This window comes from Phyllopteryx taeniolatus, chromosome 16, assembly GCF_024500385.1.
Source record: "Phyllopteryx taeniolatus isolate TA_2022b chromosome 16, UOR_Ptae_1.2, whole genome shotgun sequence".
Taxonomy (NCBI): domain Eukaryota; kingdom Metazoa; phylum Chordata; class Actinopteri; order Syngnathiformes; family Syngnathidae; genus Phyllopteryx; species Phyllopteryx taeniolatus.
In genome coordinates, this window is record NC_084517.1 from 6,059,968 (window position 1) to 6,086,407 (window position 26,440).

The 26,440-nt window shown below is 43.2% G+C and overlaps 1 protein-coding gene across 2 annotated transcripts in view; it reads left to right on the top strand.

Annotated features, from left to right (window-relative positions):
* Positions 1-26,440, top strand: part of smg1 (SMG1 nonsense mediated mRNA decay associated PI3K related kinase) — a 45,542-nt gene that overhangs the window by 8,819 nt on the left and 10,283 nt on the right. For both annotated transcript variants that reach the window (XR_009784702.1, XM_061748650.1), the window contains exons 12-52: positions 53-154; positions 1,640-1,930; positions 2,862-2,992; positions 5,719-5,880; positions 6,041-6,159; positions 6,265-6,352; positions 6,748-6,849; positions 8,543-8,683; positions 9,093-9,319; positions 10,305-10,504; positions 10,641-10,802; positions 10,890-11,044; positions 11,203-11,336; positions 12,502-12,813; positions 13,017-13,158; positions 13,309-13,459; positions 14,274-14,394; positions 15,282-15,527; positions 15,736-15,887; positions 16,004-16,139; positions 16,736-16,880; positions 17,039-17,177; positions 17,366-17,584; positions 18,251-18,431; positions 18,580-18,741; positions 18,852-19,069; positions 19,137-19,291; positions 19,394-19,616; positions 19,737-19,983; positions 20,611-20,840; positions 20,949-21,194; positions 21,317-21,455; positions 21,609-21,718; positions 22,085-22,303; positions 22,424-22,617; positions 23,084-23,256; positions 23,701-23,980; positions 24,532-24,804; positions 24,925-25,159; positions 25,710-25,921; positions 26,034-26,190. Coding sequence is in view for 1 of the 2 variants with exons in the window: in XM_061748650.1 (XP_061604634.1) it covers positions 53-154; positions 1,640-1,930; positions 2,862-2,992; positions 5,719-5,880; positions 6,041-6,159; positions 6,265-6,352; positions 6,748-6,849; positions 8,543-8,683; positions 9,093-9,319; positions 10,305-10,504; positions 10,641-10,802; positions 10,890-11,044; positions 11,203-11,336; positions 12,502-12,813; positions 13,017-13,158; positions 13,309-13,459; positions 14,274-14,394; positions 15,282-15,527; positions 15,736-15,887; positions 16,004-16,139; positions 16,736-16,880; positions 17,039-17,177; positions 17,366-17,584; positions 18,251-18,431; positions 18,580-18,741; positions 18,852-19,069; positions 19,137-19,291; positions 19,394-19,616; positions 19,737-19,983; positions 20,611-20,840; positions 20,949-21,194; positions 21,317-21,455; positions 21,609-21,718; positions 22,085-22,303; positions 22,424-22,617; positions 23,084-23,256; positions 23,701-23,980; positions 24,532-24,804; positions 24,925-25,159; positions 25,710-25,921; positions 26,034-26,190 (7,431 nt within the window). In the remaining variant the exon portion in view is untranslated. The remainder of the gene's footprint in view (positions 1-52; positions 155-1,639; positions 1,931-2,861; positions 2,993-5,718; positions 5,881-6,040; positions 6,160-6,264; positions 6,353-6,747; positions 6,850-8,542; positions 8,684-9,092; positions 9,320-10,304; positions 10,505-10,640; positions 10,803-10,889; positions 11,045-11,202; positions 11,337-12,501; positions 12,814-13,016; positions 13,159-13,308; positions 13,460-14,273; positions 14,395-15,281; positions 15,528-15,735; positions 15,888-16,003; positions 16,140-16,735; positions 16,881-17,038; positions 17,178-17,365; positions 17,585-18,250; positions 18,432-18,579; positions 18,742-18,851; positions 19,070-19,136; positions 19,292-19,393; positions 19,617-19,736; positions 19,984-20,610; positions 20,841-20,948; positions 21,195-21,316; positions 21,456-21,608; positions 21,719-22,084; positions 22,304-22,423; positions 22,618-23,083; positions 23,257-23,700; positions 23,981-24,531; positions 24,805-24,924; positions 25,160-25,709; positions 25,922-26,033; positions 26,191-26,440) is intronic.

Sequence of the window (26,440 nt, forward strand, 5' to 3'; positions counted from 1 at the left end):
TATTACTGATTCTTTTATTTCCATTAAAGATGAATGTTTGAATGTGTTTTAGATTGTGGAACAGATCAACACAAAGCTGCCTGCGTCCTTTGTGGAGAAATTATTAGCACCAGACTCGCAGCTGCTGGAATTGCGTTCCCATCGAGAGAAAGAGGTTTGTGACCAGGTCTTAACGAATATTAAAATGTGTGCGAGCACAGCAAGGCGCTTCTCGTTTACATACTTCGGTTTGAACCGTTGTTGTAGTATTTTTATTTTATTTCATTGTTACACATAATGTAACAGCTGATTCTACAGTGCATCCAGAAAGTATTCACAGCGCTTCACTTCTTTCACATTTTGTGTTACAGCTAATACTTTTTGCTAGGTTGGGCAGAATCGACACAAAAACAGGTTGATTGTCTTTTGTGTACCGGGGCCCAAGTTTTCACAGCCTATGCTGTGAAGCTCAAAATTTAGCTCAGGGGCCTCCTGTTTCCACTCATCTCTCAAAACAAAGATTGAACCATTTTATTCTCATAACTCGATGAAAAGCGTGCAGATTGCTAACATAAATTTAAACTGCGTGGCAGGCAGCGGTAAACTGCTAGGTTATCACTGATTGGTCAAAAGCAAAGTGTTGGGGAACATCCGTATTTTGTTATGGAAATAACTTGAGCGCTGACTGCTTCCGATGGTAACAGTACACATTTCTGAAATGAATTTGATGAAATAAACACTGTTGTAAAAAAAAAAAAAAAAAAACGGCACGTCCACATTGAACAATCGCCCACCCTCCCTGTTTTATTATTTTATTGCGCTCCCCTGGATACCGAGCCTCTGGGGCGAACGCTCTTTGCGTACGAAGTCAACGCCTCCATGGCGCAGTGTCGTTACCACCAAGGGAGGACGAGGGGGAAGAACATTAACTAGCCCGGTAGCCGACTGTCCTTTTCCCCAACGTCCATCTCTCTTGCTTCGCGTCCACACTTCCTGTTGCTTTGGTGGCTCCCCCGGACAATCGGAAACCACAGACTCAAGACTCAAGAACAATATGCAGGCTTGCTACAATAGGTTTTCTGATTTCCCAGGAGGCAAAAATTCTCTCTGTACATAACATAACTAAAATACAGTATGGCTCTATATATGGAGTGTTTTAAAGTTTAGGGTGGAAAAGCATAAAATTAGACAGTGATTTAGTACTTGGTGGAACCTTTATTCAAATGATTGCCCAAAACAGTGTTTAAAAGAATTGTTTAACACAAATCTAAGCAATTGCGATACAAAAATTATTTTGTGTATTAATAACTGCTGTTATCTTATACATATTTAGTATTTCGGACCCTGCGGTTGTGTGTCGGTAATCTGCTCCGACATTAATGGGTTGAATGTGGCTTGTCAGGACACAGCCCAAAGTTTTGTGAAAATTGTTTAGGTAATTAGCAATACTGATGCATTATGCTGGTAACAAACTCAGCTCTTGTATTTTATCCCATTAGCTTTGAAAAGGGGTCATTTTGTTGCATGATAAAATGAAGGGAACCGTAATTTCACTTTAAATTTAGCATGTGCAATAGAAGTATTTTATCTCCACTTTTGAATTTGTGTCTGATAGGATACGTTTACCACGCTTATCTAGTTATGTATGTGCACTCCACAGGTGGTGGCGAATGTACATGGGGTGTACCAGGCACTCCTGAGTCTGAAAAACATTCCCACACTGGAGGCTGCTTATAAATTGGTATTGGGAGAGATGGCGTGTGCCTTGTCCAGCATTCTGGCAACCCTGAAGCTGACTAGTGGAATTGAGCCACCCGATATCCGCTGCCTCAGCATCCAGCACCCTGCTTTCGCTTCAGTCACCCTCAACCCAGAGAAGGCACAGTTCATCCTCATCTTCAATCTCAGCACCCTCACTACCATTGGGAACACCAAGAACTCGCTCATTGGGGTGAGCTACGCAGGTTACCAGCTCGTTGGTGTCGGCGGGACGGCCGCATTCATCTGGCTTGAATCCAAAATGTTTCCACATCCTTGCGGTGGCGTTAGGCTTTAGAACTAATTCCATTTGTGCCGCCCAGTTTTCTGTAACTGCAGCTCGCCGTCAGAAAACCTAGCTTCGTGTACGTGAGCGCCCACATTTCAAAAGCACGCACGCGTAAACACCCACGCACATGCACACGGCCAGTCAGACCGAGGGTCCCCCGCTAGTCACTATCTCTGATTGATTTTGAGACCCACCCACATTTCAAACACGAGCGCACGCACGCACGCACACACACACACACCAACACACCAACACACACATACACACGGCCAATTAGACGTAGGGTACCCGCTATTCACTATCGCGTGTCTGCTTTTAAGTCGCGGAAATGTTTTTTTTCTTCCTAAAATGACTGGGCAGCTCTCCGCACCCTCTTTTGCTGCACCATTCAAAAATTAGGGCGCATATGCGACCGAATTAGTCGCACTCTAGCGTCCTGTCTAGTAAAAAAAAACAAAAAACAAAACTACATGCCGGATTTCCAGCACCACGCCCACAGTGTTATCGATCTTTGTGAGATTGATCGTACTTTATGCGGTTACGTGAATGCGATCACATTTCCAAAAGTGTGCAAGTATAAAGGCGCTACATATTTTACTTTGAATGAAGTACTCCACTAAACATCACATTCAAGTAAGTGGAAAAGTCAAGTTGGATTCCATTACTGATGTAAACAACATTTGAGCTTTTCACTGAATCTACATGAGAAGCTTGATGGGGAACCAAAGTTTTTGACCTGCTCCTTTTGTACGCCTCCCGGAAGTCTTGTTGTTTGAACTAAGGATGGACTGCTTTTTGTCACTGTCGCTAATGTTCTTTTGTTTGACCCGTTTAGATGTGGGCTTTGTCTCCTACCGTCTTTGCCCTGCTCAATCATACGTTGATGCTGGTGCACTCTGAGTTAGCAGTCTACTACCCTGCCGTCCAGTATGCTGTGCTTTACACCCTCTATTCCCACTGCACCAGGTAATGTATAAATGAGGGCTCGGACTCTGCGTGTATATCTCCTATTCGTGAGGACGTGCAAGAATGACTTGCGAATCAGATTCGAATTGTAACTCCAGGTACTATTCCACAGAAGATGTATAATGTCATAGTCCATTGAATGAAAAATCCCTAGTGCTCATTTGAAAACTATCTATAAACTTTACTAATATTGTTTTGCAGCTTTATATTATTGCAAAAACTACGAAACGTTAAAATAAAATTCTCTACTGGAAAATGTGTGTAGTTCAGCTTTTCACCGCAAGATGGCAATGCCAAATCCTCTACCGTTTGAATCTAAAAAGTGTATGTTTGTGGTACAATGTGAGCATTTGCATTTAATTTTGCATGGAACAAAAAAAAAAACCGAATATGTAACTAACAGTACAGTGACCAAAAAATCCATATGTGGGATGGCGCTTTTCACCCAAAAATCTACCCATGTAGCAGAAGAAACCTCCATCATACACTGCAGGATTTATTTTATTTTTTTTTTCCATATGCAAACAGGACAAATCCCTGCCTGCGGTGTTGTGCTATAGGTCAAAATGGCTGCGGCCGTAAACACATGGAGGTAGACAATATTTTGTGTTTTGTTTTTAAATGCGGCATGGCTGCAGCTTCTGTCAGAATACAATAAATAGTATTTAGTTCTTAGATTTGTGCTTCGAATGCGAAAGTTCTGATTCAGCTGTCTTTTTTTATTTCCCCCGACTCGCTAGTCGACTCCACTCACAACTCACTCGTTCGTAGGACTAGTATGAACTGTTGGAATTTGTAAAGCAGTCAAGTGCCACATATATCTACCCAGTGGTATGGGTCACTTCAATTTGCCATGGTACAGTTTCGGAAGAGTAAACCTTGATCAGGTTTCCCTGCACTGTGGTGAGGCAGGTATGGCGAAGGCTGCATCTGCTATGTAAATAAATTTGCACCTTACTAGTTCATCAATGTAAGCTGCCAGTGTTGTCATTAAAAAAAGAGGAACTCGATGGTTAATAGAAGGCAATAATGGAGGACTGTAAACAGTCAAGAAGCCAAGCATTGTTTGAGAGTAGGTTCCCTGTTAATTCCCATTCCATTCCTTATGGCCCATAAAAGTGATGATTCTTATTGTGGAAGGTCCCCTATCGAAGGCTGGCAAAATGTGGTTTTGTACAAGATTAAATGTAATATTCACAACTTTTGCCAGCTCTACATTGAAAAAGTAAAGTACTTATATATACTTGTGTATATATAATATTTTTCTACTTATTTAGGCTTAGGGCTACTATTATTATTTGCAGTCCATCGGGAAGTCGAATCTCAGATTCAGGAGGAGCAATGTGGTTTTTGTCCTGGCCGTGGAACTGTGGACCAGCTCTACACCCTCGGCAGGGTCCTCGAGGGTGCATGTGAGTTCGCCCAACCAGTCTATGTGTGTTTTGTGGACTTGGAAAGGTGTTCAAACATCTCCCTCGGGGAGTCCTGTGGGGGGTGCTGCAGGACTATGGGGTATCGAACACCCTGATACGGGCTGTTCGGTTCCTGTACGACCAGTGTCAAGAGTTTGGTCTGCATTGCTGGCAGTAAATGGGATTAATTTCTGTTGAGGCTGCCCGATTCTGTTCATAACTTTTATGGTCAGAATTTCTGGGCGCAGTCAAGGCGTACAAGGGGTCCGGTTTGGGGGCTTCAGTATTGCATCTCTGCTTTTTGCAGATGAGGTGGTTCTGTTGGCTTCATCAAGCCGTGATCTCCAACTCTCACTGGAGCCGTTTGCAGCAGTGTGTGAAACAGTTGGGATGAAATTCAGCACCTCCAAATCTGGGACCATGGTCCTCAGTCGGAAAAGGGTGGAGTGTCCTCTTCACTTCAGGGAAGAGGAGGAGTTCAAGTATCTTGGTCTTGTTCTTGAGTGAGGGAAGAATGGAACAGGAGATCGACATGAGGATCCGTGCAGCGTCTGCAGTGATGCGGACTTTGTATTTGTCTGTTGTGGTCAAGATAGAGCTAAGCTGAAAGGCGAAGCTCTCAATTTACCGGTCGATATACGTTCCGACCCTCACGACCCACAGCTTGTGACCAAAAGAGCCCAGATACAATCAGCCGAAAGTTTGTTTCCTCCACAGGGTGTCTGGGCTCTCTCTGAGAAGCTCGGTCATCCGGGAGGATCTCAGAGTAGAGCCGCTGCTCCTCCACATCGAGAGGAGCCAGATGAGGTGGCTCGGGCATCTGATTATGATGCTTCCAGGATGCCTCTCTGGTGAGGTGTTCCGGGCATGTCCCACTGGGAGGAGACCCCGTGGATGACCCAGGAAACACTGGAGAGACTATAGCTCCCGGCTGGCCTGGGAACGGCTCGGGATCCCCCCGGAAGAGCTGGATTAAGTGGCTGGGGAGAGGGAAGTCTGGGAATCCAAATTGACCCCAAATCCAAGATTTAGAAGTAGAAGTCAAGAAGTCGTTCGCTTCACGCTGCTGCTGCTTGCTTTAGTCGGCATTTTGTTGTTTGTTCGAGTATGGCTTCCGTCCATACAACACGAATCACACGCAAAGCGCCTCCCGGTGGGCAGGAGGTGAATCGATTCAGAGGATTTGATGAATCGATACTGAATTGTTGGAGGAACTATGGCAATGCATTGATGATTTGTTTTAATTTCTTATTATATATTTTTTAAGCCAACTCCTAACTGACGCCATATCTCCTTTTCTGCTTTCTAAAATAGACATGATCATTTCATCTCATCCAGCTTGTCGTCATCTTCCCCATCCCTGTTTGACGGTGCGGTCATTAGCACTGTCACAACAGCTACAAAGAAACATTTCAGCACTCTGCTAAACCTTCTGGGAGGGCTGCTGGTGAAGGAACATCTGTACCCTGAAGCCAGGTTTTTTTTCTTTCTCATTCTTTAAATCAGCAATCATAGACAGCACTATTAACCCTGCCAAAAGAAGTGCAAGGATTTGATGTCCCCATGAGATTTGTAACATTGGCAAGAGTGGTTACGGTATATGGCACAAACAGAACATTGAGAGTTTATTTATCAGGAGGCTGCTGCTGACGTGGGCTCAAGAGATCTCACTGCTGATGAAGAAGTCAGACACCTACAGCCCTCTCTTCTCCTTGCCTTCCTTCAACAAGTTCTGTCGCGGCCTGCTTTCCAATGGTGAGCTCAGGCTGTCCGTTATTCTTTTTCTTTTAGGCTTACAGATTTTTTTTATAATTAATCAAACGGGTACTATTTTCCTCTGCTGTTTCACTCACTCAATAGCCCTGAATGAAGATCAGCGTATCTGCCTTCAGACCTGCAACAGTTTACTTATTCTCTCTTCATCTTTATCTGTGGAACTTCTGCAGAGGTAAATGCATCCTTATCCACACATAATGAGCTGCCTTCGGGCATTGTGCAGAATTTGAGCTGGAACATGAAATACAGTGCTCACTTGGAGCACTGTATTTCATGTTCCAGCACTTGAGGTCCGCTTTTGATATTAAGATCCATTTTTAGTTGTGTTATCGTAATTACCATTTTGATAATGCGCACGCAGACACACAAATGCAAAAACATAAACTGGGAGGCAAGGGTCTCTATTTTTGTTTGGGTTCTGAATTCTTTTTCGATGGTTGTATGACTTTCTCTGAAATGTTGTAGTCTAGTTGTGTGACTGCTTGAGCATACAGATTGTAAGTATCCGTTGCACCATGAATCTGAGCCACCTGTCCGGCTGAATTAAGATCATGTTTTGTGTTTTAGGTGTGTGGATGTGTGCAGAGTCCAGCTGGTCCACTCAGCAGTGAGAGTGAGGCAGGCCTATAGCAAGCTCCTTAGGACAATCCCCCTGGATGTTTCCTTAAGGTAATACTGGCCCCATTAGTGCTGTGCTTCCGTTCTTTATATCGACATTGAAGTCTTTGTTGTCACAGTAAACTATTAGTTAGTTCTCATGAATGTAATGTAATTGCTCATGTTCTAACTTCTGATTTAATTTGAAATATACTTGTAGAGTTGTTCAAATGTGTTTTTTAACAATTTACTTTGATTAATTTCTCAATAATATGTATATTTTTTAACAGTCTGTACTAGACAACTCGTCCAAACACATCATTTTGTTTGTTTTATCACCAGTACTTATTAGCATCTGTGTAAGTCACTGTGGCAATAAGTAAATTGTTTCCTGAATGGTGAACATGGCAGCAAAAATCTGTTCCTTACTTATATTATAAGATAGGGATGCACAATAACTATCGGGACCGATTGTTATGGACCAATATTGGGGGTGGGGGGTTGACATCGCACTGATTGGTCTGATATAGAAAAAAATGGACCGATAAAATTAGCTCTCTCATTAGCGCTTGTTACCGCTGTAGTCTGAGTTCCAGAGCACTCTGGAGCAAGTTCTCTTGAAGAATTTCTCAATATTTGGCAGTTCTTAAGGTGCCTTTTGGCAAACTCCAAGCGGGCTGCCATGTGCCTTTTAGGCAGAAGTAGCTTCTGTCCGGCCACTGTACCATGAAGGAATCATTGGTGGAGTGTGTTAGCAATGGTTGACCTTCTGGATGGTTGTCTTATCTCCGCAAGGGAAAACTCGAGCTCCGCCTTAGTGACCATAGAGTCTGACCAAGGCCCTTCTTCCCCGGTTACTCAGCTCGGTCGGACGGCCAGATCTAGGAAGGGCGCTGCTGGTTCTAAACTTTCCGAATAATCGAGACCACGGTGCTTTTCGGGACCTTCAATGCTGCTGAAATTCTTTTCTATCCTTCCCCAGATTTGTGCCTTGACACAATCCGGCCTCATAGGTCTGCAGACAATTCCTTAGACTTCATTGCTTGGTTTCTGCTCTGATATGCACTGTCAACTATGAGAACTTATATAGCCAGGTGTGTGCCATTCCAAATGATGTTCAAGCAACTGAATTTAACAGAGGTGGACTCCATTCAAGTTGTAGAAGCATCTCAAAGATGATCAGTGGAAATCCGATGCACTTGAGCTTAAGTTTGAGTGTCATAGCAAGAGGTGTGAACTTATGTGTGAATGTTTACATTTTTTTTAATAAATTGACACAAATGTCTGAAAATGATTGTACGTTGTCATTAGGGTATTTTATGTAGATTTTTTTTAAAAAGACAAACTATACTCAGATCAGGTTTAGAATAAGTCTTTAACAGCAAAATGTGGAAAACGTGAAGAGGTGCGAATACTTTCTAGTGGCACTGGAAACCATTAAAAATTATATCGGTTATCGGTAGCAATGTCGGTTTGGAGAAGCAGCAAGTTATTGGTATCGATGGAAAAAATAGTTATTGTGCATCCCTACTTTAAGATAACAAGGTTGGGGTTGTACAAGTTTTTACAGTTTTTTCTTCTTGAGGGCATTTTATGCAACTGACCTGCCAATAATCTGAAAAATTGCCCATTACAACTGCAAATATGCTTTGAATGATTTTTTTTTTTTTTAGTTTTTTCTGTCCTTTCATACACAGAAATAATCCTCTTGAGTTCTATTATTTATATATCTGTTTGCTTCCCATTTATTTATTTTTTTGATCAGTAACCACAGCCGCCCAGAGATGACTCAGATCTCATTGGCCATCCGCCAGCACATGAGTCGAGCACCAAGCAGCACCTTGCACCCCCAGGACTTCAGTGACCTCATCAGCTTCATTTTATATGGAGCCCTGCACCGTGGAGGGTATGCCCTTTTTAAGAGGATTCATACATTCCTAATTTTCACTTAAATGTTTAATAAAGTAGATCTATCTGTAATATAACTAAATCCAGACATTTTATGCAGTGTTAGAAACAAAGTATAGACCACTGTTCTTCTGCAGTTTAGCACTCCATTAGTCAAATATCTTGGGAGGTACTGATATCTGTAGTGAAATTGTGCTCTGCAGTTTAACAGTTCATATCTTCAGTGATATCCTCATAGAAAACAAAATTAAGCTCCCTATTTTTAGTTAGATGAAGAGAAACAAAGTTAACACTGTTTGTGTTAAATGTTTTAGTCAGCAACCCAAATCCACTGGTAAATGTGTTAAGGCAGACTGTGTCTGTGTCAATATACTGAGGCTTTCTAAGCTTCCCATTCTTGTCCGCAGCAAGGATCCATGGTTGGAGCGACTTCATTACAGCTGCCAGCGCCTCGAGAAACGGGATGGCCGGGGTGGTGCTGATGGCATGCGTCCCGGTGTCGTGCCCAGGGCTCTGTTAAAAACTGAAGTGGTGCTGTGGCAGTGGGCAGTGTGGGAAGCTGCACAGTTCACTGTCCTGTCCAAACTCCGAACTCCACTTGGCCGAGCTCAAGACACGTTCCAGACCATTGAAGGTGATACCGAAGCTCTTGCTTGTATTTAATTGTAAGTCGATATTGGCCATAAATCAGGTTGCCTTTAGTAGTAGAGAGAAGATGTAGCAGGCCTGCAGGGGTTTCAGCCGGCGTCATGAATGGTTGGTTGACATACAGTGTTCAATGGTGATTCCCAGTGTTCCCTGAAGGTGTAGGGTGTGGCTTGGAGTGGGAGGGAACATGTCAGACTGCTACACATCGTAAAAGCCTCCTTCGGACAATATACTCTTATATATATACTCGAAACTGGGAACCGAAATTTTTACATTTGAAGGATTCCGGGAGTGTGTGTGTATATGGATACAAGAAACGTTTGGAGGCTGTCAGGCGGCACGGTCGACGACTGGTTAGAGCGTCTGCCTCACAGTTCTGAGGACCGGGGTCCAATACCCGGTCCCGCCTGTGTGACGTTCGCATGTTCTCCCCGTGCCTGCGTGGGTTTTCTCCGGGCACTCCGGATTCCTCCCATATCCCAAAAACAGGTAGGGTAGCTTAATTGAAATTGCCCGTAGGTGTGAATGGTTGTTTGTTTATATGTGCCCTGCGATTGGCTGTAGCCCGCCTCCTGCCCGATGATAGCTGGGATAGGCTCCAGCACGCCCGCGACCCTAGTGTGGAGAAGCGGCTCTGAAAATGGATGGCTGGATGGAGGCTGTCATGGCTGAAAAAGGGTGTGCAACCAAATATTCAGGACTGGCGCCAATATTGTTTTACATGTTGTTGTTTCTGGTTTTTTTTTTTTTATTTTGTTGAAAAGTTTCTTTGTTAAATTCAATCTTTGTTAAATGTAGACCTACAATTCAGAGATCCTGATTGTTTGGTACATTTCCATTTATTTCTGAAGATATTATACAGGTTATGCAAAAAATGAAGGGGTGCTAATCATGGTAAGCAGTTTTTTGTTTGTTTGTTTGTTTTTGTTTGATTAGCTTGCCAAGCCTTCCCTTATTTTCCTCTCTTTCAGGTATGATCCGCAGCCTGGCAGCACACAGCCTAAACCCAGAGCAGGATGTTGGACCATGGGCTGGTGCTGGAAGTGACGGAGATGGTCACCATTCCAATCAGCTCCGGATCACTCTACTGCTTCAGTATCTTGAGAACCTGGAGAAGCTTATGTATAACGCGTATGAGGGCTGTGCTAATGCGCTCACTGCCCCACCAAAGGTAGGCTGACAAGTCTCACTCCACTGTTTGTTTAAAAATGATAATTATCTGGTTTAAGTGTTGGGCATGGACAACATTTACACATAATTTACATCTGCCTTGGTTTGAATAATCCAAGTTTTTGCTTTTTACTCAGGGTATCAGGACATTCTTCTACACTAATCGTCAGACGTGCCAAGACTGGCTGACAAGGATCCGCCTTTCACTGATGAGGGTTGGTCTCCTGTCTGGCCAGCCAGCAGTGACCATACGTCACGGCTTTGATCTTCTTGCTGAGATTAAAAACAGCAACACCCAGGTTAGGATGAGCACACTGTCAGTGAGAATTTTAGGTAAGCAACCTCGATGCAAATTCTAATGATTATTTCTGTTTTCTTCGCTTCAGGGTCCAGAATTAGAGGTTCCTCTAACATTATTGGCAGAAGCTCTTTGCGAGCTGCGTTGTCCTGATGCTATCCAAGGACTTGCTGTCTGGAGCCTCTCTAACACTGGCAAGAGTCTCAGCTGGTTGTCCTCCGTTGCTTTACAAGCAGAGGGACGGTAAGCACGTTTTAAAAACGTTTTAGATTTAGCTCCTCATTGTTTTGCTTTAAAACTTTACAAATGTATTTTGTATGAGAAATTTTGTATGAATTAAAAAACCAAATTATATTTGGGCATTGTGTCGAGTTTTCTTGCATTTGTTTGCATGTGTTTAGGTTTGAGAAAGCAGCTCTGGACTACCAAGATCAGCTGTCTGCAGTTTCCGGGATGGACTGCAGCATCAAAAGCTCTGACTGTTACCTGCTTAAACTCACCAGTAATACCAGCAGCCCCAAACATACAAGCAATGGTAACTATTAAATGTAAATTTTACCCAAGTCAACGTCGCTTCCTACTAGGGCTACACAATTAATTGAATTTTATTTGTTATCGTGTCATCGCTCTGCCCGCGAGACTCGCTCGCTGTGGTGAGGGGGCTGAACGGGCGCATGTGCCGGCGCCCATTGGTGGTTCATAATAACGAGAAGGCGCTTTCTTCATAAAGGAGTGCGTGCAGGTGGTTTATTTGATTTAAAATGGTAATTATAGGCCGATACCGATCAGATCGGTGTAAAATCTACTTTCAACCACAATGTCTTGTATATTGATACTGTATATTGAAACTCGCGATAGCGGAAACACTTGACATTTTTACTCGCTCACACTGGGAAAAAAAGGGTTCCATATGCGACCATTTTGGTCTCAGTCTTGAGCCCTGTTCAGTTAGCCCTTGGTAATAGAATTTTTTGGGGGTAAATACATTTTTTTATTATCTATCATTTATTTATTCTTAATGATTCATTTTCTGCTGAAAACTTGTTAAAAAGTAGTGCAATTAAAAATAAATATTTGTCCCCAACATGAGGAATAATCCTTAATACAATATTGATCAAAATAATTGTTTATTATTTTGGCCATAATCATGCAGCCCTAGTTCCAACTGTATACACTTTCATTCCATTCAACTGTGGAGATAACAATGCACTATAGTACATACATTGAACATTGTTTTTATTAATATGACTGTATACTTCTGCAGTGCTGAACATAAATGAGTTGATGTTATGTAAATTGAAAACGGAATACAATTATGTTCAAATCCTTTTCAACCTATATTCAATTGCATACACTAAAAAGACAAGATACTTTATGTTCAAAGCGCTATACTTTGTCTTTTGAGTTTGATGCCTGCAACACATTTTAAAAAGCCGGGACAGGTTCATATTAACCACTGTTAAATCACCTTTCCTTTTAACAGTACTTAATAAGTTTGGGAACTGAGAACACAAATTGATAAAGCTGTCTTTCCCTTTCTTGATTGATGTACAACTTCAGTTGCTCAACAGTCCGGGGTCTCCGTTGTCGTATTTTGCACTTCTTAATTTTCATATTCTCTTCTTTATCGCTGCTGTAAGACTGTGATATGCGCTGTTATGCAGACAGAGTCATACTTTTTTTCTGTTTTCTTGAAAAAGGTGAAAGCAGGAAAACTGTGTTGCTGAAGTCAAATGAGTGCTCTCCTGAGGCGGTCAACCTCCTGGCCAACAAAGCATGTCAGTGCTTTGTGGCACTTTGTGATTGGCCCTCAGTCAAGGAATGGCAGTCCACTGTTCATGCTCTGAAACAGAATTCTCCCAGTCTACTCAGCATCAACCTAAGGGCTGATTTCAACTACATTCAGGCCCTAAGCCGCTTTGAGGATGGAGATTTCACTGAATGTGGTGCTCAGCTGGAACTTCTCCCTGGAGAAGACTTCAGCTCACTTTCCAGTAACAAGGACAAGATGGGTAAGTGTGGGCTTATCCTTAGATTCAGCTTTTAACTTGGGGAACGCCAAGCAGTCATTTTAAAATGGGTGACTGTGACTTATTTGTTGATTAATACTGAACTATGTAACTATAATCATGAAGTAGTACTGCTTCTGAAGGGACTGCACATAAACTTATTTTCTCAAGCATTCTGTGCTAATTTGGTTGTGTGTCTGTTTTAGATCTGAAGAGGCTTCTGCCCTCATTGAGTCCTGATCCAACAGAACTTCAGAGAGCCATTGAGGTACAGCTCCTCCGTACTGCTGTTAGTGCCCTAGCAAAAGCCAGTCAGCCAACAGAGCAAAGGGCCACAGCCAATCAAGAGTGAGTATTTACAAAGAGAATCTGGTTTGACGTTGCTCATTTAGGTCCTGAATGTATCAAACTTGCCTTACTTAGTCAAATGACAACGGCGATATTTGGTTTTACTCATGTTGTAATTTAGTCTGTCTAACAAGTCTTGTATTTTTGCAGTACATTGGTGCGATGTCTGAAACAAACTGGACGGATCTGTCTGGGTCCTCTTCGCCTGTCAACACTGACCCTCTCTGATGCCTTGCCCACCCTTTCCACTTTGCAGCTCCATTGTATTGCCACTCTGGAGAACACTCTTTCAGGACAAGAGGCACGTACACCAGTCTCTTGCATCCGAGTTGCATTAACCTTTATTCATTCATTCATCTTCCGTTCCGCTTATCCTCACTAGGCTCGCGGGCGTGCTGGAGCCTATCCCAGTCATCTTCGGGCGAGAGGCGGGGTATACCCCGAACTGGTTGCCAGCCAATCGCAGGGCACATATAAACAAACAACCATTCGAACTCACATTCACGCCTACGGGCAAATTAGAGTCTTCAATTAACCTACCCTACCTGTTTTTTGGGACATGGGAGGAAACCGGAGTACCCAGAGAAAACCCACGCAGGCACGGGGAGAACATGCAAACTCCACACAGGCGGGGCCGGGATTTGAACCCCGGTCCTCAGAACTGTGAGGCAGATGTGCTAACCAGTTGTCCACCGTGCCGCCCCATTAACCTTAATGTTTTTGCTAAACGATATGTTGAATGGTTACAAAAAAAATGGGATGTGTTCATCTGAGTGTTATGATTGGTTGTTTCAACAAATGAAAATTGGAAAAACTAATTCATGAGTCACAAGGCCAAGCACAAAGATGCTGGAACACAAGTCTAAAAACAGTGTTCTTTGTAATTTAATATAGACATTTTGTCTGGTGAAAAAAACTGATACGATCAGGATGGTACCAATGATGATGGTTTGGAAGGATGAATTGTCAAGAATATGCAAATATGCTCTCAGCTCGAGTATTCTTTAAAGGTGACTGGCTTCAGTTTGCCTTATACAATAAAAGGACCAATGTAAACATCAATCCTGCTGCACTAATAAAGTCTTGCATTTTTGTGTTGTTTGTATTCGCTGTAGGACTATGTGGTTCCTTTGAACAGTGAGACTCTGAGCTCATGTAAACAACAGGATGTTCAGCCTTTCCTTCAAGCCCTCAGATACACCATGTTCCAGAGACAACTCCTCAACAAACTGAGAGGTAATACAGTCAGTATTTATAAAAACAACCTGTTCTTAAATTGCAAAATATTCATCAATCAACCTCCGTGCCAAAAATCCTTTAAAAAGTTTTAAAGTCAGAAGCTAAGAATCCCTGAATATTGACATATGCTTTATTGGATAGTAGGTATTTGTGCTTCTGGGTGAGAACAGATTCCAGGTTGTCACTGCACAGGACTTCACCTCAGACTTGTACAACTACTGAAGCTCCAGTGATATCCCTGTGTGCATGCAAGGAGAGAAATAAACCGTTCAGAAATGTTATCAAAGAATTGGGATTATATGAATTTATTTTTCTAACTTCAACTGCAATAATTTTGCCTGAGGCAGTCCTCTCCTACATGTTGTGCATTGTCCATTGGTGGGCTGGAGCATCATCATTCAGGGAGAAAACACTTTTTTCCTGTAATGTGAGGTAAAGCCATTTACAGCTGCCTGTCTGCCAAATTTACTAAATGTAAAGCCCACTTTGTGTCTATATATATATATCTATATATATATAGATATCTATATCTATATATCTATATGGATATGAAAAGCGTTGCTTTCTCACTGTCCCGGCTATATGGACGAGTGTTGTCCAGAATTTGCGTCCGTTTGGCTTTTCCTTTATTTTATTTATTTCATGCTGCGTTGCTTGAACGCGGCATGCTCCTCCTTGTGTACATTCTTCAGGTGCCCGATCAAATTTGTTGTTGAAGCATTAAGATGACGTTCTCCACGACGTACTTCAGTTATGCGCAGACTGCAAATAACTTGCGTGTTGTTTGTCTGAGACACCGCAAAATAGTCCCACAGAGACGTGTTGACTCGCGCCGTTCAAATTGAAAACATCTGCCCGAATGAAAAGTTTCCATCCTCTTCCAGGTTCGTCTCCAACCACAGATGCCCACCTGATGGAACTTTGTTTGACCACTGTAAAGTTTGCTCGAAAAAAAGGCAACATTGCCCTGGCATCCCGCTTGCTCAGCCAGTGTTGCGATGGAACCCAAGACAAGGAGCAGGGCGATGAACTAATAAAGGCCTTCCGGCGCCTCAATGTGGAAGGCACACTGGGAGAGAAGTGGGGACCAGAGCTGCAGATAGAAAAAGCCAAAGTAGTGAGGACTTCAGGTGAGAATTCAGTGATAAGCTAAATATGGATATGAAAAGCTTGAACGTGATGATGTAAAGTTAAGGCTTGCATGACAATTCACAAATTACTGAATTGTCTGTGACCGACGTTATAACCATCCAGATCATATGTGAACAGCGTCAAAATTAATTTGTTTTAATGTTTGGTGAGCCATGTCAGCATAAATATCGGAACTCAACTCCACAGGCCAGTCCATCACAGCGATGGAAATGCTGAGCAGGGCTGCTCTGTCATATTGCTATGTGGGGAAGAATGAAGGTGCTGCCTGTCGCTCACTGCTCACGCTTTGCAAATGGCTGTTAGCCGACTGGAAGGACATGATACCCCAGCTTAAACAGGTAACACTTTTTGAAATTGGTACTCATTTGGTGGTATGATTTTATTGTGTGAAAATTTCTGATGCGCAGGCATTACTTTTGGTCCGTTAAGTTTGCACTGTGCTGTTTGGCTCCAGGTTGTAAAGATGTCAGGGGCAGTAAACTCATCCAATGCGGTGAGCAACATGTCACCTTTGTGTCAGAACATTTCTGCTCTGCTGGAGCTTCCTCTCGTGGAACTGAGCATTCCCCACATTACCACTGAGACTTCAGGTAATTTTGAGTACAGTTTTATGCATACAATTGCTTATGGCGTGCCACTTGGACATGCTATTGTTTCAAAAACGCACAAGGAATTTGTCTCCGGTAGCTGGAGCCGCTCTAGTATAACAATAGACAGCCATTTTGACAGTAACTACTTTGAGACATAAAACACACTACGGAGAGTCACTTAGCCTCGAGCAATTTTTACTGGCAAGAGGGAAGAAGCTGTTTGAATATCTGCTGGTTTTATTTAGGATTGTTTGATAGCGCCCTACCTGAGGGGAGGAGCTGGATGAGGTGATGACCAGGATCTGGAGGGTCCAAGAGGGTTTTGCATGTTCTTTTCTTGGGTCGGGCAAGCATGCAAGTCCTCAAGGGTGGACATTTTACTGTGACTAACTTTTGTTAAGAACTCAACATTTTTGTTCTGATCCTCCTGAACCTGAATGAAGTCACGACGACATACCAAAACAAAACAGAAACACAAAGTTAGGCTGAGATGAAGCAGGCAGCATTTTAATACCAAAGGTGCGGCAAAGGATTGCTAGATGCTGACGATGAGAATGAGGTCATAGGATAACAAAATGTCCGTGATTTCTGTGCAGTGAGTGTTGGTGTCGGGGAGCCAGACTTTGTGCTCGGTCAACTCTACCAGCTCTCCACGAGCTTGGCCCCAGAGGTAGCAAAGTCCTGGGCAGCACTGGCCAGCTGGGCGTACCGCTGGGGTAGGAAGGTTGTTGATAATGCCAGGTTAGTGAACCCCAGGCAAATACGGTATATGACTGATTATCATTTACATTGTTGACGATGATTTTGTTGGTGATACAGTTTTTTTTCAACTCTTGCTTATTTAATTACTCTCTTATGATTACACTCCTAGACCAACATTGCACTTTATTTCCCAATAGCCAAGGTGAGGGATTGCCTCTTCTTTCTGGAGAAAAGAAGGATATTGAGGAACTTCTCCCTGCAACTACAAGTGAAGAAGACAAAGAAACCATTTTTAGCATTCTTGGTCAAGCCATGTGTCGACCAACTGGCATACAGGTAGAGTCTAACGTCTATTAACCATCATGACTTTACTGGATACGTTGTCTTCAGTTTAGCACAAACAAAGCACATGCTTTATATTGGATTACGTGGTACATCATTCACAATAACTAATGTTGAAATATTTCACTTTTTTTACGTACTAATGTAGATTGTTCTAATTGTACACACGTGTTTTGCTTTAGGATGAGGATATGGCGCTCCAGCAGGAAGATGACGAGGATGACATGGTGGATGTGATATGGCGACAGCTAACAGCTTCCTGCCCCTGGTTAGCAAAGGCCGGCCAACCTGTTGCAGATGGACTGATACGGGTTTGGAGACGTGTGGTGGACCGAATATTTGGCCTATACCGGATCTCTTGCCAAGCATATTTCACATTCTTGAAGCTCAATGCGGGCCAGGTAAGACTTTGGCATGCTGGCAAGGATATCTGCACTGGGGGGGGAACAGGTTTGATACATATAGTAAATGTGAAAAGAAATATTGTTGTCTTCCAAGAAAACAGGTAAAAAGAAGAACATTACATTCTCTACCTTACTCTTTATTGATGCTGGAATACATCAGTAAACATCTTCCTAATGTACTGTATTATGGTATTTATTGTGCGGAAATGAAGATGTTGAGGTTCGCTCTCTGGGTGACCAGGTTGGATAAAATTAGAAATGAGCTCATCAGAGGGACAGCCAAGGTTCAATGTTTTGGAGACAAAGTTTGAGAGAGCAGACTTGGACGGTTCGGACGCATCCAGAGGAGAAATAGTGAGTATATTGGTAGAAGGATGATGAGGATGGAGCTGCCAGGCAAGAGAGCTAGAGGAAGACCAAAGAGAAGGTCGATGGATGTCGTGCGGGCAGTTGGAGAGGAGGATGCGGGAGATAGCCTTACGTGGAAAAGGATGACGAGCTCTGGCGACCCCTAAAGGGACAAGCCCAAAGGAAAAGAAGAAGAAGAAGATTGTGTTTATTTTATATATTAGATAGAGTAAAAATGACTAACAACTGACGGGCCATCATTGCCACTTGACTGCATGTGTGGGCAGCCTTTCATTAAAGCTTCTGTTGTTTCAGGTCCCTATCGATGAGGACGACCCAAAACTCTTACTGTCCTGTCATAACAGCAAACAGAGTAATGATGACGTGATAGTCATGGCAACCCTTCGTCTCCTCCGTCTGTTGGTCAAGCATGCTGGGGAACTGAGGGAAGGGCTTGAGCTAGGTTTAGCGTCCACCCCGACAGCACCTTGGAGGGGTATGTCAAACTTCAACAATTTCTTTTTGTTTAGTTTGGAAATAAATACTTTTTATTCTTGACTGAATTGAACGTGTTAGAATTGAATTGATCCCAAAACCCTGTGATATAATTGTTTATTAATATTCTGATTGTCTCGCTATCTCAGGTATCACGCCACAACTTTTTTCACGTCTTAATCATCCAGAAGCATACATACGACAAAGCATATGCAGCTTGCTCTGCCGAGTGGCCCAGGACTCCCCACATCTCATCCTTTACCCTGCCATTGTGGGTTCACTCTCTTTTGGAGGGGATGCTCAAAATTCAGGTAGGTCTTAATGTTTGTATTTATTGCTTATAGCTCATTATAGTTACTTTATCGTACATCAGACATTGACTGAAATAGTCTTGTAAAAACGGCTAATCTGCTTATGACAGGGAGCAAACTGCCATCAGCTTTGCCCACATTTTTGGGGAGCATCCAAGTGGAGGGCCTTGGTGGGGAGGAGGAGGAGCAGCCAGAGAGTGGTGACAAAGGAGACACTCCAGAAGAGCTGGCAACATTCTGCTCCAGTCAAGACCAAGCCATGATGCAGGATTGTTACAGCAAGATAGTGGAGAAGCTGTCTTTAGCCAACCCAACCATGGTGCTTCAGGTAACGGGCTTCACAGCTCGATTCAATTTTGATGATAAGATCCTAACAAGTCATGTGTGCTGACCAGGTCCAACAGTTAGTCGGTGAGCTGCGCAGGGTGACGTTACTCTGGGATGAATTGTGGCTAGGTGTGTTGCAGCAGCAGCACATGCATGTCCTGCGCAGGATCCAACAGCTGGAGGACGAGGTTAAGAGGGTTCAGAACAATAACACGCTCCGCAGGTGAGATGTGCTCTTTTCGCCAATATCACCATTAATATATTGTCTGTTTTCTCAAAGGCAAAATTAAGTCTGATGGATCTTTTTCCCTATTTTGTACTTCAGGGATGAGAAGATAGCGATAATGCGTGAGAAGCACTCTGCTCTGATGCGGCCTGTGGTTTTTGCCCTGGAACATGTCTGCAGCATCACATCGGCCCCTGCGGAGACACCTCACGAGACCTGGTTCCAGCAAACCTATGGCGATGCTATAAAGTCTGCCCTCGAGCGACTGACGAACCCCCACAACCCTGCCAACCCTGCCAGCAGCTGGCTCCCATTCAAACAGGTGTCTTTGACAATTATGACGTTCTGCTCTAATTGTTTATCATTTAATTACAGACGACGTTTTATTAATATAACCTGCACAGTCAACTGAGAGAATTAATTGTAGTTACCTTTGTGTTAGATTATGTTAAGCCTGCAGCAGCGTGCTCAGAAGCGAGCCAGCTATCTTCTCCATTTGGATGAGATCAGTCCACACCTGGCATCTCTGACTGCAACAGAAATGGCCCTGCCAGGTGTGGTGTCAGCATCAGACACTGTCACCATTCAGAGCATTGGCAAATCCATCACCATTCTCCCCACCAAGACCAAGCCAAAGAAGCTTTTTTTCCAGGGCTCTGATGGTCACAACTACCCATACCTTTTCAAAGGTAAAGACCACTTTAATACTGACTGTTTATTGTGTTCCTTATTTGATTGTACATCCATCTTATTTCGTCCCCTCGAGCGCCTCAGTTTCTGTAATTTTGCATGTACGAGGTGTGTCCAGAAAGGTTGTGGGACTGGTGTCACAAAAGAGGCTTTTCAAATCCAAACTACAAATTCCAGCTGCAGGGACGAGGTTAATTGAGTGTGTTAGGCAAAAGTGTGCTGTGATCTGACGAGTCTACATTTCAAACTGTTTTGGCAAATTACGGACGTCGTGTCCACCAGGCCAGAGAGAAGACGGACTGTCCGGATAATTATTAGTGCAAAGTTCAAAAGCCAGCATCTGTGATGCTGTGGGTGTGGGTGTTTGTGTCCGTGGCATGGGTTTTTTTTGTTTTTGTTTCCAGAGACATCCCCGGCCACGCCACCTTTTGCATGTGTTACAGCACTTTTTCTCTTTTGTCGCTTTTGTTGTATGTTATCCATTTCTGTCCTAATGCATGGTGAAATTACATCTATAGAATTGAAGTTTTTAAAGGCAACTTTTCAGGCTTTTATTTGAATCTGAAGACGGAGGAGTGAAGTAACTACAGAGAATGGTAACAAAGTGATATTGTGCTGTCTCTCAGGTCTTGAGGATTTACACTTGGATGAGCGCATCATGCAGTTCTTATCGATTGTAAATACAATGTTCACCAAGATCAACCAACAAGAGCAGCCACGCTTCCATGCTCGCCATTATTCTGTCACACCCCTTGGAACACGATCGGGACTGATCCAGTGGGTTGATGGAGCCACGCCCCTCTTTGGCCTATACAAGCGCTGGCAGCAGAGGGAGGCTGTGCTGCAGGCTCAGAAGGTAACATACTAAAATTTTTTATTCCTATTGTATGCTACTAAATGATTACTCTGACTAGATCCAATTAATTGCATAATTGAATGCAATTTTCTTTCTTTCCTGACTCAGGCCCAAGACTCATTCCAGCAGCAGCCAGTGCCTCTTGTACCACGCCCAAGTGAGCTCTATTACAGTCGCATTGGTCCTGCCCTGAAAGCGGTTGGGCTCAGTCTGGACGTAACACGGCGAGATTGGCCCCTCAGTGTCATGAAGGAGGTGCTGAAAGAATTGATGGAGGCCACGCCTTCCAATTTACTGGCCAAGGAGCTGTGGTGTTCATGTACCACACCTAGTGAATGGTGGAGGGTCACTCAGGTAATCACTGTTGCCATTTTTCTATGATGCATTTTATATTGTATCTTGATTGTTTGGGTTTACAGTATTACATTTAACCCTTGTTGAGGATGTTTAGCTTATATGAATTTTCTATTCCATAGTCATATGCCAGATCCACTGCTGTCATGTCAATGGTGGGATACATAATTGGCCTTGGAGACAGACACCTTGACAATGTGCTTATTGACATGACCACTGGAGAGGTTGTACACATTGATTACAATGTCTGTTTTGAAAAAGGTAAGGACAGAGAATCAATTCAGTTCTTTTGATTATGTTAAGTGTCTTGGTGCTACTGGAGACAAATGCTGACGAGCATCAAAATTTGGGGTTTACTTTATTTCTGTATCCCTGGTTGAATACCTTCTAACATCATTGCTTTTCGTGCTTTAGGAAAGAGCCTAAGAGTCCCAGAGAAGGTTCCATTCAGAATGACACACAATATTGAGAGTGCGCTGGGAGTTACTGGGGTGGAGGGCATCTTCAGGCTTTCTTGTGAACAGGTAAATGTCACCTCTTCAAATAAGTAAGTTAACAGTAACTGTTTGCACACTTGCCTGTGTCTGTTATCTGAGATGTATAACTCTGCGGCATGGTTCTTGCATTGTTAACAATTGCCATATCAACACTCAGCCCTTCCACAAGTTAAGAGTGTTGTTCGTAATGAACAGACTTTGATCATAGCAAAGCCACACGGTTTCAGCAAAATGGGTTATTTGATATTTGTATGTTCTTCCCAACGCTCTGCCTCATAATTTCCTGACTGACTTTATTGTGCCATCATTGTGCAATTGTTCAAGGCCTTCCATATCGGTAGAGAAGAGAAAATTGCCCTTTAAACTGTTTCTGAATACGTTTTAATCTCTCAGGTTGTTCAAATGATGCGCCGAGGCAGAGAAACACTTTTGACCCTGCTGGAGGCCTTCGTCTATGATCCCCTGGTGGATTGGACTGCTGGGGGGGAGGTGGGCTTTGCCGGTGCAGTGTATGGAGGAGGGGGCCAACAGGCTGACAGCAAGCAGAGTAAGAGGGAGATGGAGAGAGAAATCACACGCTCCCTCTACTCCTCGAGAGTCGCAGAGATTAAGGTAAGGCCCAAGATGACTTAAAGAAGTAAACAGATTGTAAACTTGGTTCCTCCATGATTAGGCACCCAATTGTTCTGGAAACAAAAAAATGTGTTTGAGTTGCCTATGCACTTTGTGAAGGTCAACTGGTTTAAGAATCGTGATGAAATGCTGGCTGTCCTGCCACAAGTGGAAGAGGCTGTGGATGAGTACTTGGTCCTCCAGGATCTGCTCTGCCAGGGAGAGAAACTACAGGCCAAGCTTCAGGAGGAGGTAGCCTTCCTGGAAGGAGCAGAGAACCAACCAGAGCATCGAATTGTCACTCTGGAGCAAAGGTAAGCCTGACACAATGCTTGGTTTCATTTACAAACCCCAATTCCAAAGTTGGGACATTGTGTAGAACGTAAATGTAAACAGAATACAATGATTTGTAAATCCTGTATTAAATTCAATACACTACAAAGGCAAGATATTTAATGTTCAAACTGATGTTTTTTTTTTTTGGCAAATATTTTGTCATTTTGAATTTGATGCCTGCAACGCATTCCCCCAAAAACTGGGACAGGGGCTGCAAAATACTTGAGAAATGCTAAAAAACAAAACAAAACACTGTTTGGAACATTCCACAGGTGAGCAGGTTATTTGGAAACGGGTGACATTTCAAACTATATTTCAAATTATTTTGGGAAATCATGGACGTCATGTCCACCGGGGCAAAGAGGAAAAGGACCCTCGGGATGTTTATCAGTGCAAAGGTGATGTGTCACAGTGGTAAGCATGCCCCCGCCTCCCTTTTTACAGATACTCTGAACACACCCAGCTGCAATCGCGACAGAGGACTGTGCAAGAGGCCATTCAAAGTAAGCTGGCTGACCTGGATCAATGGATTTCGCAGTACCAGGCGGCATTTTCCAACCTGGAGACAACTCAGCTGGCTGCTCTGCTGCAGGACATCAGTACCCCCATAGATCTGGGTATAATCATATTTATTTTCCATGAATTGGTATACCTACCCCCTTTGTCCTGTTCAGGGTCACGGGTAAGCTGGAGCCTATCCCAGATGACTTTTGGGCAAAAAGAGGAGTACACCTCGTATTGGTCAGCAGTCACTCTTAGGGCAAATATAGACAAACAGGCAATTTAGTTTGTTCAGTTAACCTACCCTCCATATTTTTGGATTATTTGAGGAAGCTATACTATACAACTAGAGAAAACTGGGCAGAACATGAAAATGCCACATGGAGCAGCCTGAGCCAAGATTCGAAGAGGACCCCCCTCCACACACACACACACACACACACACACACATACATACTTACACACACACTTAAGGAAGTTGAAATCATAAACGGATCACATATACCAAAATCTACAAATGCTATTGATGTTGATTCCATTTTGATTACGATTCTCCCCAGGTCCTCCCAGCTATGTGCCAGCTACAGCCTTTTTGCAGAATGCAGGCCAGGCCCATCTGATCAGCCAGTGTGAAAGCCTGGAGGCAGAGGTGAGCTCCTTGCTGCAGCAGCGCCGTGGGGCCCTTCGTATTTGCTTGGAGCAGCTGCATAGCTACGCGACAGTTGCTTTGCTCTACCCACGAACCAACATGCTGCGCCATCGAACCCACCAGTGGAAGGCCTGGTTGGAAGAAATGCTGAGAGTCATGTCAGTTGATCACTGCCAGCATATCTACAGACAGTAAGCAAAGCACATCCATCAATGCCTCTATTCCAACTTAGCATGTCTAGATACAGATAGCAACTTAGGATGTCCCGATACAACTTTTTCAGTTCCGATACGATACCGATATTATAGCCTTGAGTAGTGTCTGATACTGTTATTGATGCTATACGATATCAGCGCGAATCATGCATACTTATTTTGTAGTATGGAATGTTAAATATTGATATCAAAGTGATATTGCTCAAACAGAGAACAATAGTCAGCAGTAGTAGACCCATTTATTATTAACCAATGTTTTACATGAACAACCTTAAAGATATGAATATACTAAAATTGAAAATTAATTGTTACAAAATCCTGAAAAATAACCTCAATAAAACAAATAGAACAAATATTTAAATTGCAACATAATCAGAGTTTAACTTGTACAATATAAAAATAAATGAGAAAACAAGGAAAAATAACAAATCCAAATCCAAACTAATTCATCTTCACTTAGCACGTACACAACATAACCTTGTTGATATAAATCTTTCATTGACCTGAGATGTTATTTTTCTGCACAGATATGAGGTGCTCTTTGCCCCTCAGTCCAATGCAGCCACCTGCCAGTTCATGTCCAATGTAGAATTGGCTCTGCAGCGCCAAGTGGCTGACACCAATGAGCGCGTGATGCACCAAGCTGAGCGACTGAAAGCTGAAGGCACAACTGCAGCAGCCTGTGAGGAGCAGTTGAAGGAAATTGAGCACTGCATTGGGGTCTTCCTGCGAGAAAACGGAGAGTCAGGCTCACTCAGTCTTGCTGGGATAATCACCTCTGCCCTTGGCTCACTCTGCAGGTTCAAATATCTGATATACGTAACAAATCATTTCAGACATCCATTAGAATCCAGTTAATGTTCATATTACTAACTACACAAATCAAATGGAAGAAGATAATTGCAAATGTGTTTGTTTAGGCGCAACCTTGTGATGGAGAGTGCAGCAGCCAGTGCTGGAGAGCAGCTGGTAGATCTTATGTCCCGAGATGGAGCATGGTTCCTAGAGGAGCTCTGCAGCATGATTGGAAACGTCAGTGCCTTGGCAACACTATTGCAACGCTGCCCCCTCCTGCCTAATGATCTGGAGCTTCCATCACCCTCCGCCACCATTCAGGCAGTTTACCTGGCCAATTCTGTGTATACCTGCTTGCAGGTAATGTAGTCGCAGCCTTGCAACACCAACCGTGAACCTGGTTTGAATGTCAAGTAGACAAATGATCTAATTAACTTCATTTCTCAGCTTGTTACAATAATGCTTTAAAATTACTCTATTACGTGGAGAAAGCTGACGTGTGCCAATGCGTAAACATTAGTCTAATCAAGTCAACAACAGACTACAGTAATGATTTGAGGGTTTTCTGGAACATGGTTTTGCTGTGGCTCACACCGCCATTCCCATTGTCTGTTCCTTCCCCTAAAACTCTTTTCTGTCTGGCTGCATTTTCAATAAACATCAGCGTAATTAAAACATTGCAAAATAAGCAGAGGGAGTATTTCAAACTCCCCTGTTGCGCAGCAAAACTGTTCCAGCACAAAAGGCATACAGATCCACCATTCTGCATGGCCATGCAGCTGAAGAGGATAGGTTGAGAAAAAAGAAAGCTCATCATCGTTGTCTTCGATTGTTATCACCTGAATTGCAACAAGTTCCTTGAAGAGACTCTGTGTTCCTTTTTTTTTTTTTTCCCTCTCTCTAACTGCAGGAACTGAACACCAATTTCCGTCAGATCATCTTTCCTGAGGCTCTGCGATGTATGGTGAAAGGAGAGCCCACCCTGGAGTCCATGTTGTCAGAATTGGAGCAGCTGGTGGAGCAGAGCTCTGATGGTCTTGGCTTGCAGGGCTTGGTTGACAATCTGATGGCTACCACAGAGCTAGACCACGGTGGACACAACCAATGTCTGGACATCACAAGGTGAACAGTGGTTATTTAGGAATTTGATTTGAAACCACATTGGGTAACGTATTTCAAACGCTAAAGTCAATTCTATATGGTTGTATGTAATCTATTGTGTTCACACACACAGAATGTTGCGTGCCCAGTACTCTGAGCTCATTCAGCCACGCTGCACTGACGGGACGGGCCAGGACTCACCGAAGATGTCTGCTGGTCAAATGCTCCTGGTGGCCTTTGATGGAATGTTCACTCAGTTAGAGACCGCCTTCGGACAGCTCACTGAAAAGGTTAGGCCCTCTCTGTAATTGTAATCGTTGTCAACACAAAGTAACAAGTCCCTGTATATGGGCAGTTACAGGTTTTTAAGGTGATTTGACTAAATGTATTATGATACTCAACACACTTTCTGATTGCATCTTGAAGCCAATGTTTCCCCCCACTCCAGTCATAGTCCATTTTCAGTGGTACCCTGATTTACGAGTGCCCCAACTTTGTAGTTTTTCAGCTTATAAGCCATCACTTGGTCAGTTTATTTTA